At 52.9% G+C, this 14,904-nt stretch overlaps 1 protein-coding gene across 3 annotated transcripts in view; it reads right to left on the minus strand.

Moving 5' to 3' along the window:
- Window positions 1-14,904, minus strand: part of FAM53B (family with sequence similarity 53 member B) — a 117,926-nt gene that overhangs the window by 51,427 nt on the left and 51,595 nt on the right. For all 3 annotated transcript variants that reach the window (XM_032423484.1, XM_032423485.1, XM_032423486.1), the window contains exon 3: window positions 12,272-12,326. In XM_032423484.1, coding sequence (XP_032279375.1) covers window positions 12,272-12,326 — 55 coding nt within the window. The remainder of the gene's footprint in view (window positions 1-12,271; window positions 12,327-14,904) is intronic.

Consider the following 14,904-nt stretch of genomic DNA (forward strand, 5'->3'; position numbering starts at 1 on the left):
ATGTTTCTATTTTTTTAAATCTACACACATTTATGAACGGTACACAGGGGAACATACAGAAAACTATGGCTTGAGTCCATCAGTTGTCAGAAGGACAGAAGCAAAACCTGAAATGACATTCAGGCAGGTGTTTGATGCACACCAACTCTCACGGCACTGCCATTGTTTACTGAGCAGATAACCCCCATGGCGGCTGGAACCCACCAGGCGCCCCGTGTGGAGGGTGAGTAAGTGGCTCGGGGCCACACAGTTGAAAAATGACTGGAGGCTAACTCAGGCTGGCCCACCCCAGCGCCCTGCTCTTTTCACCATGCCACAGTGTCGAGGGGGACCACGGAGCCCAACATTGGACCTGCCCTCAGCAAGTTTCTGAGTCACGCAGGATGGGCCATCCACTCAGAAAACCACGGTGAAACCCACATGAATGCGCCAGTCAGCAAGGACCACACGTCCATCTCCTCGATCAGGGGTCACTTCTCAAAGGATACTGAGAGACACAGCAAGGGACTGACCCCATGCTGAGTGTCCACAGCTACTGGACAGGTTCAAAGGGAAGGACCAAAGGGAAGGCTCAAAAGGAGCCTCACAAGCCAAAGATCAGCCAAATCAGGTCTAAAGGTGCCGCTCCTTCACCTAGGGCACCCTGCCACAGTCGTGAAACATGCTTAAGGTGTTGGGAGCCTGGACAGGGGACACGGGAAGAACCGCCCAGAGGCTGCTCTCATGAGACGGCCTCAGAAGCTGGGAATGCAGGGGAGGGCTCTTCCTTAAACCCAGTTAGGCCACTTGGGAACAAAACAGGACAGTCACCAAATGTCCAATTCCCCTCCTCCAGCAATCTTCTTGGGCCCTGGTGCACGGCAAGTCTCCATACATGTCCCTTTAACTAAATCTGATAAAGTATTACCATAAACTGCATTTTTGCAGGTAGCGTTTATGTTGTTCAAAATACGTCTTCACTACTCACTGCCCCTAGAGCAGCCATGATTCTTTTAAAACAGTTTCAATTTGACATTTGTTAGTAGTTGTAAGATCAGTAAACTTATAATAAAGTAAAATTAAAAGAAATACAAACATCGACTGAGTCACTCTTGTTAGCTGATTTACAAGAAGAAAAGTTATCCTCAGAAAAAAGTGTAGATTTGTATGTAATGATGTTCTTCAAAGTGATACAAGGGGGCGCCCGGGTGGCTCAGTCGATTAAGTGTCTGCCTTCGGATCGGGTCGTGATCCCAGGGTCCTGGGATGGAGCCCCACATCACATCGGGCTCCCTGCTCAGCGGGGAGCCTGCTTCTCCCTCTCCCTCGGCCCCGTCCGCTGCTCATGCTCGTATGCACACGCGCGCGCGCTCTCTCTCAAATACATAAATTAAATCTTAAAAAGAAGTGATGCGAGTGGCAGTAAAATGGTAAACACAACTAAAACACCCTGCAGTCGGGCTGGTGATATAAATGATCAGGGAATAATATGGAGTATGAAAACAGCAGAGTTCCAAAGAATATTAATGATGTGGAGAAATGTTAATATGTAATTCGAAGCCTAAAGAAACAAGATAGAAAAACTGTATAGATAACATGATTCCTGTTCTGTAAAACATGCATGTTATATGTGATGATTAAAAGAAAATAAACCAAAACGTTCATACTCGAATGGGGGAGAGCTGGCTGATTTATATTTTTTTCCCATTTGTTTTGCTAGAGTTTCTACACTCTCTGTAAGGACAAATGTATTTCCAAATGTGTGGGGGACGTGGCCACCAAACCCACTGGTGCTGTGCCAGGGTCAGGACCTATGACCCCAGCCTCCGCTAGGTCTGCTCCTTTGGTCTTTCAGGGAGTTCCCTTGGAATAACACTGGCCACCAACTTCTCTTTTGGGACAAGGCACTGAGGCGCCAGATGGGCTGGGAATGTGGTGACTGAAGAAGGACCCAGTGGGCCCAGCCACAGAGCAGGGAGGGCCCCAGCATGGCGCCACAGTGGCCCTGCTTAAGGAACCCGAGGCTCACTACAGACGGTCTCCATCCCAGGCCCTGGGAAACCCGTGAAATTAAAAAGAATTGATCCCACCCTCAGAGGATACCACTTTCCATTCTATTTTAATTTCACTGCCCTGGAACTGTCCCCATCTCCAGGGAAGTCACGAGAAGAAAGGGGACCTGGGAGCCAGTTAAGCATGAAGGTTCAGTCCCTGTCATCTGGCAGCGCCATTCCTCCCCCGTGGCCATCTCGTGATCCTGAGGCTTCTTGACGGGACCCCTCAGGCCTCCCTAATCCAGGCTCACCGACTCACTACTTCCAGAGAACTTCCTGAGGCCCATATCTTTCATGTCTGTCCCCAGGCAGCTGCCTGTGGCCTCAAAGAAAGTACTAAGTTTTAGCCTGCCATCCAGACCCCATCCACTCATCGGCTCCCCAGTTCACCCTACTCCAGGCACACCGAACTTCCTGACATCAGAAGTCAGACAAGAAGCAGGCAGAATCGAAACCATCCTGGACGGTCCCTGGAAGAGCCAAGAAAGCACACTCCTCCTGGTTTGTGTACACAGCCCTGAAGAGGACTCCTTATAAAACGGAAGATTCATGAAACAACTGCGGGAATGGGCACAGGCATTCCCTATGTGGGAGGTGGGTGTTCCGTCTGGGTTTAGGTTCACTATCAAATCCCCAGTGGGGGCTGGGGTTGGACGGCTAACTCTAACGTGTTCCTGCTTCGCTGCAGGAACCACTCCGCTCTGTTTTAAGGGTAAGCCTCTGCGACCTTAACGGTAAGATTCCTTTGCCTCGGGGATGACGAAGAGTCAGTTCTCAACTGGGTCCACTGGGGTTAAATGCGAGAGCAGTGTGTCTGCAGTGAATCTGCAGCTTCCCCCCCCAAACACCAGCTCTTTCATGCCCTTACACCTTTGTAAAGGCCTGGACTGTTCTCCTGCCTTTATCCTTCCAGCAAGAATCTCTTCCTTATCATTTAAGAGCCAACGCAAACATCTCCTTCTCTGTAGATGTGCCTTCTCCACATTAGCCACTGGGCGCCCACAGTTCTTTGCCTGACTTTCAATCTTATGGCTCAGATGTTAACTGAACCTTAATTATCTATTTACAAGTCTGCTTCCACTGAGCCACAAGCCCTCGAGCACAGACCCAGCATGGCCCCCCAGTGCCCAGCATGGAGCCTGGCACACGGCAGACTTTAGCTGGTGGTAGGTAGAGGAAGGAACAGATAATGTGCAGATAAGAGCTGCAGAGCAGGCCGAGGGTGATCACTTGGTCCCACTTGTCCCTTATCCTTGGCACTGGTCACCCCGCCTCGGCCAGCTAGGCCCAACCTGGGGGCTCTGCCTTCAACTTCCTGCTGTCCCGAGGCCATGGATGGTTGCGTGTGAAGCAGCCGGGGGTCTGGCTAGCGGTATGAGCTCTAAGATACTCTGGAAACACAAAGCAATGTCTAACACTGAGTGCTGCTACTGTGTGTCAACACCAGCCAGGTGGCCACTTGGTCTGTCTGAGGGGCAGATAATATTTTAATTGTTACTATCTTTATCTCTTGAAAAAGTACAACATAAGAAAAGTAAAAACAATCGGGGCTATGTTTAGCCCTTGTGTTTTCCCCCTTCGCTCAGAAAACAGAAAGCAACTTGCTGGGTCAGGTCACCAGACAAAAGAAACAGGAATAGAAGCTACTTTTTAATGGCAAACAGCCCCGAACTTCTGGCCCTGACGTCACTCCGGACAAAGGGCCTCGGCAGGGCTCCGAGGAGAGGATACTGGACACCCCCGCCCCTCCATTCAATACCACTCTGCACAGACAGCGATGACTCTTTCAAAAGTGACAATGGCCACGGACCTGGGGAGTCCACTGAGCAGGGGTCACCTGGACGCTGGGAAGGGTGTGGACATGGGTTTGAACCTCAGCTCTGCAAGTCACTTAATCTCTCAGAGCTTCAGTTCCCCCGTCTATAAAGTGAGGGAGACAGTAACGACCTCGCAGAGCTATTCTAGGAATCAAACAGTTGCCCGGGACAGGGCCTGTGAGGGCAGAGCGGGCTCTGGCAGCGGTGGCACCATGATGAGGACAGTGCTGGACAAGGCGCCTACAGCTGAGGCTCAGCTCTTCTGCCCCTGGGTACCAAGCTCTGCAGGTCTGGCTGGAGTGGGCACCTGTATGCTCTACATCAGCTTTCCCCACTGTGGTTTTGGGACCCTTGGGTTGGCAGGAGCGTCCCCTGGGGTGTTAAAATGCAATTCCCAGGCCCAGGCCCTGACTCAGTAAACAGAATGTCTAGGGGGAAGGGTCTGCATTTAAATAAGCTCCGCAGGTCACGTGAACAGCCAAGGTGCTGAGAACCACTCCTACAGGCTACACGGGGGCCCGGGATCTCACACCTGTGTCAGGGTGGCCGCTCACTCGGCCCATCCCGCCACACGCAGGACGCTCCCGGAGGCTTGACCATTCCAGTTTCTACAAATTTGGATTCAGAACACCATTAAAAGTTGGTGCTTTGGTGTTTGTTTTGTTTCCAGCTGGTAACAAGAAGCAGAACTATAGAGAAGGAACCCTTTTTCCCTTCAAGTCCTCAGAGGGTCCTTTTTCACAGGACGGGGTGGGGGCCCCAAGCTGCATAGCATGTTCTGGATGGAGAGCCACAGGAAGAGGCCTGGGAAGCCAAGGGAAGTCTGAGGCCTCCCACTTTCCTCCCGGGACACACCAACACCAGGCCTGGGGTGGATGAGGGCCCAGCACGACAGCGCACAGCTCGGGAGAGCCGGCACCAGCCACACACCCTTCGTGCACTCCCCAGTCCTCTCAAGTTGCTCCATCCCCCGTTGAGCCTATCTTCACAAATTTGAGATTATTCACAGGGGTGTGTGTGTGTGAGGTAAACATACACAAGGCTCTACCTCGAGATGGAAGGACGAACCACAAAGTCTCATACAAAAGCAAACAAACCATCCAGGTCTCTCACAGATGGCCCGACTAGGTGACCTCCCAGGTGCCACAAGGCTGAGGCTTGCAGTCTGAGCTTGAAGTCTCTGGAAAGGCTACCACCAGCCTGGGAGGCCCAGGAGAAGCCGACACTCACACGCACGGGAACACAACCCCAGATCCCCCAACCTCGCTCACAGGCATCACGGTCCTGCCACGCCCTGATGAGGGAGGTTCAGAAGGCTGTTGGGCATACAGATCTAGAGCTCAGAGAAAGAAAACACTCGGAGGAGCACAAATAGCATCTGACTTCAAATGTTCTTGTTTCCATTTCTACCCTTAAACTTGAAGGGAAATTCCCAGGGGCCCAGATTCTTAGGGGACTACAGCCTTCTTTGGTTCAAAAGCTAGAGGAGACTTACAGCCCTGGACATCTGTGTGCTGTGTGTCACAGGCTGCCTCATGGTGACAGAACCACAGAAGAATGTGGTTTCTAGAAAAGGTTAAGCACCTGAAGCAGAAACCCAAGATGTCAGACTCCTGGAGCCTCCCCGGCCTGGGTCGCAAGCCTCCAGCCAGATCGAGACTGGCTGACTCATTCTTGGACTTCACACCTATCTACTTGTGCTGACGATGACTCTCTCTCTCCTGCCCTGTGGGTTGGCTGGTGCTAACTTGGCCTCGGGACTGCAAAGACTCTGCTTGATTTTGGGTAGAAGCTCTAACCCTTTCAAGGGGAAACTGGAAAGTATCTTTCTGAAGGCAGCATTACTAAGCCAATCTTACAAAAAGAACACAGGGGAAAAATATGCAGGACAATGCCCTGAGCTATCCCACAGGGGGTCACTGAATTTTTTTTTTTTAAGATTTTATTTATTTATTTGACAGAGAGAGATAGCGAGAGCAGGAACACAAGGAGGGGGAGTGGGAGAGGGAGAAGCAGGCTTCCCGGCAAGCAGGGAGCCCAGTGTGGGGCTCGATCCCAGGACCCTGGGATCATGCTGAGCCGAAGGCAGACGTTTAACGACTGAGCCACCCAGGCGCCCCTCTCTGCCCCATGGGGTTACTGATTTTTAAATGAACTTCTAGAGCCCCTGGCCCACTGGAATGCCTCTTTCTCTGTGTCATCAGAATGGAGATTCAATTCAAAGCTGTGTCGGGAAGAAAAGGTTCTTGGGCTTTGCCTGACCAGGCCCCAGCCTCTGGTGGTGCCCTCTCGATAGCAATGAATCATAAAACATCAGCTGCATCTTGGGTTCAGGGACAGTGACACAGGACACCCAGCTCCTCGGTCAAGGCACGAGGACAGGGAATTAGGACGGCTGGAGAGAACACTCCACCAGCCCCATCAAGGGAAGCAAGGAGCCTGGCTTGAGGGGCTCTAGGAGAAGCCTGAGCAGCTACTAAGCTTCAGAGTGGTAACCAGGGCCCTGTCCTCACCAGCCGGGTAGGGGTGGCCCATGGCAGCTGCCACAGCTTCTGGGAAGCCTCTGGTCTTACAAAAAGAGGCTTGGTGGGATCCCCCAACAGATAGTATGGAGGGGTAAAAAACACACCGGACTGAGCATGAGGAACATGGGCCTCAGTCTCCCATCTGTATGGGGCAGGGTGCCCACCCTGACCTCCAGGGGCATCCAGAAATGTGGGGGGCACCAGTATTCTCAATGGCAACAAGAACTGTGACGGGACAGAAAGGTCACTTTTGCCCATCCCCTTTGGCATTCCCATCCTGGCTGTGGGTACATATGGAGCAGAGGAAATGGGCACCTGCTTGCGATTCATCTCCGAAGTGATGCGCACAGCAGAGCTGAGCGCTGTTACAGAGAGGAGAGACGTGGCAGCTGGGAGAACTATTCAGAAAACACCCGATAAATGTGTATTAACTGTTAATTAACTAATACCCCACTGGGCTCCTTGCTGGGGCGGGGAGAGAGCACAAGCATACATCCCATGCACGCTACTCAACTGTGGGGCATCACGGTGCTCCCCGTCGTACGGGTGGGGAGCCTGAGCTTCAGAAGAGCGTCACACCTCACCGAGGGACGCACGGCCAGCAAACAGCACAGTGTGCAGTCCCAAGGCCATGCTCCTGCAGTGGGGCCTGGCTGCCCCAAACCGGACCACCTTTCTACCTGGCAATGCATCATGGCAGGTGGTGCCCAAAGTCAGTCTCACAGTTGTCATTCCCCATCCTCTGGCACCACTGTGGCCCCCTCCCCACCCCAAGGCAGGCCAGCCTGGGCGAGAAGGCAACCCGAGAGGCTCCCTTTCCACTTGTCACCATAAACAGCCATCTTGTGCCAACTACACTTCGCACCTACTTCCAGTCTGTACTTTATTCCAGAAACACTGTCGGAAACCAATACATAGTGCGAGGAAACATTTAAAGCACTCTCTATGGACAAACCTTAAACCATTTTAGGGACTGAAAAATCACGATAAATAAAAATAAATAAAAAATAAAATTAAAAAATCATACATCTGCATGCCTGTATGGGGATGTGCTTTTATTTTTATTTTATTTTATTTTTTTAAGATTCTATTTATTTGACAAAGACAGACACAGCGAGAGAGGGAACACAAGCAGGGGGAGCGGGAGAGGGAGAGGCAGGCTTCCTGTGGAGCAGGGAGCCCGATGCGGGGCTCGATCCCAGGACCCCGGGATCATGAACTGAGCCGAAGGCAGACGCCCAACGACTGAGCCACCCAGGTGCCCCGGGGGGATGTGCTTTTAAAAATGAAAACAAGGCTCTCTTTAGCCAATTTCAGTTAATAATCTGTTTCTTATAGGAGGCTCTGGTCCAATGATCATATTCCAAATGGCTAGCCCTGAGAGACAGCAGCAGCAGCAGAGACCAGAAACTGGCCTGAGCAGCTCAGGGGCTGCTACGGTTGTCCCTTCAGTCTTGGTCACGTGCTCATTCTAAGAAATCGAAAATGTCCCACCTCCAAATGCCAGCTTTCTCATACAAGGTGCAATCACATTCCACTTTCAACAACGAGTGGCGGAGTTAAAAGACGAAAAGCTATGAAATCTCAAAGTGAAATCTTCCAGTCCCGCACGGCCCAACACAGCCAACTGGTTTACCCTGTAGAAATTAATACAGAGAGTGCCCCTGGGAACAACCCTTTCATGTACAGAGTAGACTTTAACAGCCAAGTAATTAAACACAGAAAATAAGGGCGTATAATTAAAATGCTGACGACCCTAAACCAGAGTGGCACAAGTAAGGCTGCTATAATATTTTTACAATTCCCTTTTATACATAATGCATGATCCTTCTGCTCAAGTTTCTCTATGTTCTCTGCCTGCGAAATAATTTACATTAATAAATAATTTATTACCATAACTCCTAAAGTAATTATGGGTTTCCATGCAATTTTTTTTAGCATATGAATTGTTTTGTTCTCTGTTCATTGACTTGTATTTACACGACTTTTCCTAGTGGCCCTTTTGCAATAATTGGTATTGCATTTGCTTTCTCACATACTATTTGATTTCCAGGTCTCTCCTCGCCTGAGTGGTGAGGAAAATGGAATGTGTAGTGTCCATCGTCCCTGTGATACAGAACTCATTTAATGGGTGCAATTAGCCAAGGGTGGTGAGTGGAGCGTGCTCTCACCCCACTTGCCCTGCTTCACCAAAAAAGATTAAACTAACACACGTGTGCCCCTGGGTCAGCACGAAGAAGCATCTCCCACAGCAAGCGATGGAGGACCGGGGGAGGGGGGGCTGCCTCTCCCAGCACAGAGCGCTTCCGTCAGGTGCGGCCAAGCCCCCTTCTCCACCCGCTAGAGATCATGGCCAGCAGCAAGGGCTGGCCTGCCTGACAGGCCAGCTGACCAGGGGGCAGGCCATGGCCCTGGAGCTGCCACCTGACCAAGGCTTCCTGTGTTAAGAACACAGGAACCAGTCATGTACATGGCTCTTCCCCAGAGAAGCCGCTTGCAGAGGAAATTCCCGCTCTGCACAGAAAGTGTTCTCGGGGTGGTATGGGAGGGGAGAAAGGAAACCAGAGGCAAACACTGTCTCTGCTAGAAAGAGCCCTTCGGGGACCGGGCTGGGCTCACAACCTAAGAAGGTTGCACTGGGCCCTGGTGCAGAGCAGGCCGGGCGGTGGCCTGGCCCTACTGTCCCTGCTTCTGCCATTCACACCTCGTCCTGGCTTTGTTCACTCCCCCAATTTGGGAAAGCGCAAAACCGCTTCTTTATATCAAGTTCCCAAACTTAGGGTGTGTGTGTGGGGCAGGGGGAGACAACGGTGGGGAGGGGCCCATCATCCAGCTCACAGTAACATAAAGTACTTAAAAAGACCACACACTGTTGTAAGTCCTTGATTACATGAGTAAGGCATTTTATCTAAGTGGGTGTAGGGGAGGCCGGGCTACTCTGAAGGGTGGCTATTTAAGAGGAAGCAAATAGGCCGCTGCACTCCCCACCCTAATGCGCTTGCCTGGATTTTCTTAAGAATGCTCAGGAAACTCAAACTTGCCCTGGCTTCCAACTAGGACCCTTGCAATGGGGGCTTGGGAGGGAAATGCCCTGAGTCACAGGGCCAAGCTGTCCCCAGCAATCACCGGAGAATTCCACCCATCAGGACCACAACAGGAGTTCTTTATCGCCAGGAGACAGGGGGGTTGGTGATTACAGTAATAGGACATTTTGTCTTGGCTGCGTATTGTCCAGTCCTGGAAAACCTCAAAACCCTCTTGAAGTGCCATTAAAAAGCAGGCATGCCAAAAATGAGACCTCACTGCCTGGGATGCCCTCCCCGTTCACGGCACAGGGTAGGGCCAACACCTCGGTGCACAGGTTAAAATGGGCGGGAGGGCGCCTGGGTGGCTCAGTTGGTTAAGCGACTGCCTTCAGCTCAGGTCATGATCCCGGAGTCCTGGGATTGAGTCCCGCATTGGGCTCCCTGCTCGGCAGGGAGCCTGCTTCTCCCTCTCACCCCACCCCTCTTGTGCTCTCTCTCTCTGTCTGTTTCAAATAAATCAAATAAAATCTTTAAAAAATAAAAAATAAATAAAATAAATAAAATAAAGTGGGTGGGAGCGGTCACCTGAGCTTCCACCAGCACACAGGCTCAGGAAGGCCTCTGCCGGCTGACATCCCACCTCGGCAAGTGCCCGGGAAGGGGCTGAGGGTGGGAGGGGCTGAGCTGGTGCCTTCTGCGTGCTGCTGTCTCTTTAAATAGTGCTAAGAACTGCAATCTGCAAGATGAGGGGACTGGGGCTCAGGGAGATGGGTTGGTCTGCCCTCGGCTCTGAGGACCCGAATCCACAGGGAATTCACTGTTTCTCCATCTCTCCGCTCCCTAGACAGACGCCCCCTTGAGGGCAGGGGCTGATTTACTCTCTCTCTGGGCCAAGTGCCTGACACAGAGTAGACCCTCAATAAACACCTACTGGAACAAACCACCGAAATGAACCGTGGTGAAGGAAAAGCCTTGGTAATGCACACTTCAGATGGGCCAGGGTCTCCCCAAATCAAGGAGGGGCTGGCCAACAGGCAGCTGAGGAGAAGGACGAGAGGACCCGGCGGACCCCCACCCGGCCATTCCTCCGCTGCCTGGCAGTGGCCTGGAGCCAGCCTACGTCAGGCACGGACGGCCTTGAAATAAAGACCAACACCTCCACCACCAGTTTACCAGGCTGGCCCGGCTGAAAGCTCACGTCCAGGCTGGGCTGAGGAGCTGAGCGTGCCCAGGGGCCTCCCTCTCCTTCCGGGCAGGACAACGGCAGGCAGTTTCCCCACAGCACAGCTGAGTCAAGCCCATGAAGCAGGCAATGAGGCAAGCTTCTGAGCCACGTGGCTAAGTCGCTGAGGGTTTGTTGAAAGCCGATAACCACCACCGAGGTGCTCAATCAAGCCCCATGGGGGGACAGGTTTCAGAAGTGTGTCACAAGGGTAAACCAAGGCCAGGTGATCTCCCTGTCCCCATTTCCTCTGGGTGGCAGCATCAAGAGGACCACCTGGGGCTCTCCCACTGAGCTGCGGCTTGTGACTGAGAAGAAAACAATCTTCCTTCTCCCCCAGCTCTGCCAAGGGAGCTCGGTGGGGAGTCGCCTCACGAGGCCTTGGTTTCCTCATATGTGAATGGGGCGTCCCCACTGGCCCCACACCAGAGTCGCTGCAGAGTCCCAGAGACCCTGCAAGGAAGGAGCCTGGCGCTCACGGCAACATATCCACACCCCCCTCCACCCTCATCACCCCGTCTACAGGACAGAGTCTAAAGAAGACAAAGAAAACACTGTGCACAGAGTCAAAGGCTGAGAGAAAAGGAAAGAAGACCTGACACAGTCCTGTGAAGCCAGGCCTGGAATCCGAAGGCCTGCAATGGTCACCCACCATGGGAGCTTGGTTGCTGCCTCAACGCAAACATTACAGAAACTCATCCGGCAGGGTGTCCCCACAGGGGGCAGGAGTCATGCGGAGACGGCGAAAGGAGAGATTGTGCCTGATCATCTAGAGCACAGAAAAATCAATATAATCAATACAGTCATCTCCTCCGCCCCCTTATAAAAAAGAGTCATTCACACTTGCGTGGGCACAAGAGACCAAGACAAGCCTTCTGGAAAACATGTCAACAATACGAAGCAAGAACCTTAAAAATGTCCCTGCCGCCTGGCCTCTCTAAGCCACTCCTGGGAACTCCTAAGGAATAATCCAGAAGGCAGACAAAAGACAAAGACTTAGACACGTAGTCACCGTTCATCACAACGGCAAACAGAACAGCCATTCCACCCCACAAACAAGAGACAGTTAAATCGTTAAATACACGCTGACGCACAATGAGGTACTATAGACTCACTAAACCACAGGCTGGGCCAGCGCTAAGCCCTGGGGAAAGGACAGCAGTAAGGACTACTAAGTGCAACCAGAGAAAAAAAGTTTTTTGTATACAATTTTTTATAATCATTTGTTCATCGTAGACTTGGCTATGTCAAAACCTCAAAGAACATAAAAATACACCAAAATGTTAACCAGTTCTCCCTGGGTACTGGGGCTAGGAGAGATTTTTATTTTATACTTTACACTATGGTGCGTCTTCTGAATATCTCAAAGGGAACATGATTACCTTCATAACCAGACCGAAACTCTCAACATACTGGTTGGAGATGACATCTGTAAACCACACCCCAGCGGCCACCCGCTCACTCAGCCCCCCAGCCCGGGTGCCACTCCAGCACGGCTGGGCCTGAGACGGTTCGAGCACAGAGACGAGACCCCACTGCTGCTCTTTGTGCCTGGGTCCAGAAAGGGCTTCCAGCATCTCACCTGGAGGACTCAGGCCCTGGTGGAAGGACTAGAGAAGGCCTCTTCACAGCCACCTTGGTTACTCACCCATAATTCCACAAGAGAAAAGTGTCGGTCCTTGACTCATCTTCTTTGGCGTGTGCTGAAAACAACCAGAAAAGCTATTCACTCTTCAAGTCATAAGAAGCACGTTTGCACATGACCCTGCACTGATCCCTCGCTAAAGTCACAATTAAAGGGGTAACTGCCTTTTGCCAACGTCAGATTAGGGAAAGGAGAAAAAAGCATTCTAAGAGGCAACATCTGCCCATAATTAGACGTGGACTCCCTGTCCAAAGTCTCCATTGAGTTATGGAGTCCATCAAGTTAATGGCTTCAAAAAACACACAAGAAAGCCCCACGACTTCTGACACTTGGGGATTTTTCCATGTGAGTGCCGGGGAGGAGGGCGCAGGAGGGAGTGTGATGCACACGGTTCACTGCGCTGGGCTGCAGAGAGGCCGCCCCACAGCGCAGGCTGGGAGAAGAGGAGGCCTCTGGATGACAGGAAGAGCCCCCAGGGAGGAGCAGAGGCCCTTCTGCCACCCTCAGCTCCTTCCCTCCCCCGAGACCCCAGGAGAACAGCTCGTCGTCCTCTACACAGAAGCACCAGGTACAGCTCGAGCGGGGGACCCTGCGCTGTGCAAGCTGCTTCGCCACTACACGGAGGCCCCCAGGCACCCTCTCTGAACTGAAACAGAAACTCAAAGGTTATGTTTGGTTGCAGCAGAGAGCGATGGCTTTTGAACTCCTTGGCACTGTATTTCAATGGCTTCCCTTCCCACCATAAGCATTCCACGCCTCCCCTCAAACCCCACACCCAGCCTCACAAAATGCTATGGCCACTGGGAGAGAAACAGGCCAGTGGGGCCTACAAGGGCCCCAAGACCAGGCACTGCTCCACGGCTACACAGTGACCTGAGTGCAGAACATTCCGGGCTGCCCTGTGCTAGTTGAGGCACGGGTCAGGAGACCTGTTCTGACCTCTGGTGAGGAGGGAACGGTGCCCACGGGGGCCCCAGGAAGAAAGGTCTGCCTCAAGTATTCCTAAGACTCATTCCTTCCTTCCTTCCTTCACCCAATCCTAAGTACTGGTAATTATTCACATGAAGGCTGCACTAGGGGTTGAGCACGTGATGGGGAAAGAAGCCTTCGGTCCCAGAGGAGTCAGACTGTCCAAGAGAATGCCAACTTCTGAGAGGAGCCCCAAATAACAGGGACAACAGGCATCCAGTCTGAGAAGTGGGCGGGAACCAGGCCCCGGGGCTCTCAGGCCCAGAAGCAGGAGGGTGGAGCTGACTAGGAACACCTGGCCCTCCCAGATAAAAGGGTGGCGACTGCCTGGCCCCAGCTCCCCAGTTCAGAGACCTTTGCCCTCAGTCAGCTCTGTGTTCATCCAGTCAGGTTATTAAGGGTACATCCTGCCCAGCCCGGGACACAGAGGTAAAGGATGCCTGCCTTGGCCCTCAGGAAGCTCACATTTCATGGAGGACACAGTCACATAGACAAACCATTACACTACAGAGAGTGTGGGACCAGAGAGGAGAGGGCCAGGCCAAGGGTGCTGGGGTGCGGGAGGTCAGGGCTGGCTTCCTGGGGGAAGCATTGGAGCTGGTGCTCAAGGACCAGAAGAAGCCTGCAAGGAGCAAAGGGGCTGAGGCAGGCCTTCTCCGGTACCCCCTCCTCAGTTTAAAACACTCATTATATTTTCAGGATAGGTTGCCCTCTTGGATTCCACAGGGACTTTAACCATCCCATCTACAGTCATCAGGGAAGTATCTGGAAAAAGTTAAAGATGGCTGCATCTGCCTCCCTCCCAAACGACTTGGTTAACACAGCAGGATGCACAAAGAAAGCCCACACCAAAGCCACCTAATGGAGAGTGGGTGACAAAGGCTCAAGAGCCCTGCCTCCGCGCCATGAGGCCCCAAACAACCAAGCACGCAGCCCAGGCACGCCAGGCAGTCTCTGCTCCCAGGGGGAGGGTTCAGAGACAGAAGTTGGGCTTGGCCTAGGCCAGGGGCCTTGCCTGCCGAGGGAGACAACTCTCACACTGTAGGAGCAGCCTGGCGCAAAGCAAACACCCACCGGAGAACCAAAGCCTCCACCCCACGCTTGGGTGGAGGGGGCAGGTGGCAAAGCGAGCGAAGGCAGGCGGCCCACAAAAACCCAAACCAGGATCGGGCCAAGGAAAGCAGAAGACAGCAAGAAGCCTGGAGCCGCCTGTCTGCTGCACGCAGACCCACCGAGGAGGGCGTGGGGTTTACAGACAACAGGATGCGAGCTAGGGAGCCAGCCCGCTGACTTGTCCTTCCACAAAGCCGGCGTGTTCCCGACAGAGGGGCACGGCGGGGCCCTCTAGATCTGGGCCCACGCAGGGACTGTTGACACCTGTGTGGGTGCCAGAGAGGCTGGGGTCTGTGCCTACAGAGGGAAGCACTGGGCCGGGCCACAGGGGCTCCTGGACCCTTGCTCACGCATTCGTTCGCTCAGCAAGGATTTATCCCTGCTGGCTGCAGACCGTTCGTTCCCCAGCCTGGAGGACACACTCTTGGGAGTGCTTCTCACCGCCTCCAAGGCCCTGCTCTGAGCCACCACCACCCTCCACAGAAAGACCGAACCAGCCTCCTAACTGGTCCCCGGCCTGAGCCCTGGGCCCACCCTCCATTCTCCACCCAGAA

The sequence above is a fragment of the Phoca vitulina genome, unplaced genomic scaffold (genome assembly GCF_004348235.1).
Source record: "Phoca vitulina isolate PV1807 unplaced genomic scaffold, GSC_HSeal_1.0 scaffold28, whole genome shotgun sequence".
NCBI lineage: Eukaryota > Metazoa > Chordata > Mammalia > Carnivora > Phocidae > Phoca > Phoca vitulina.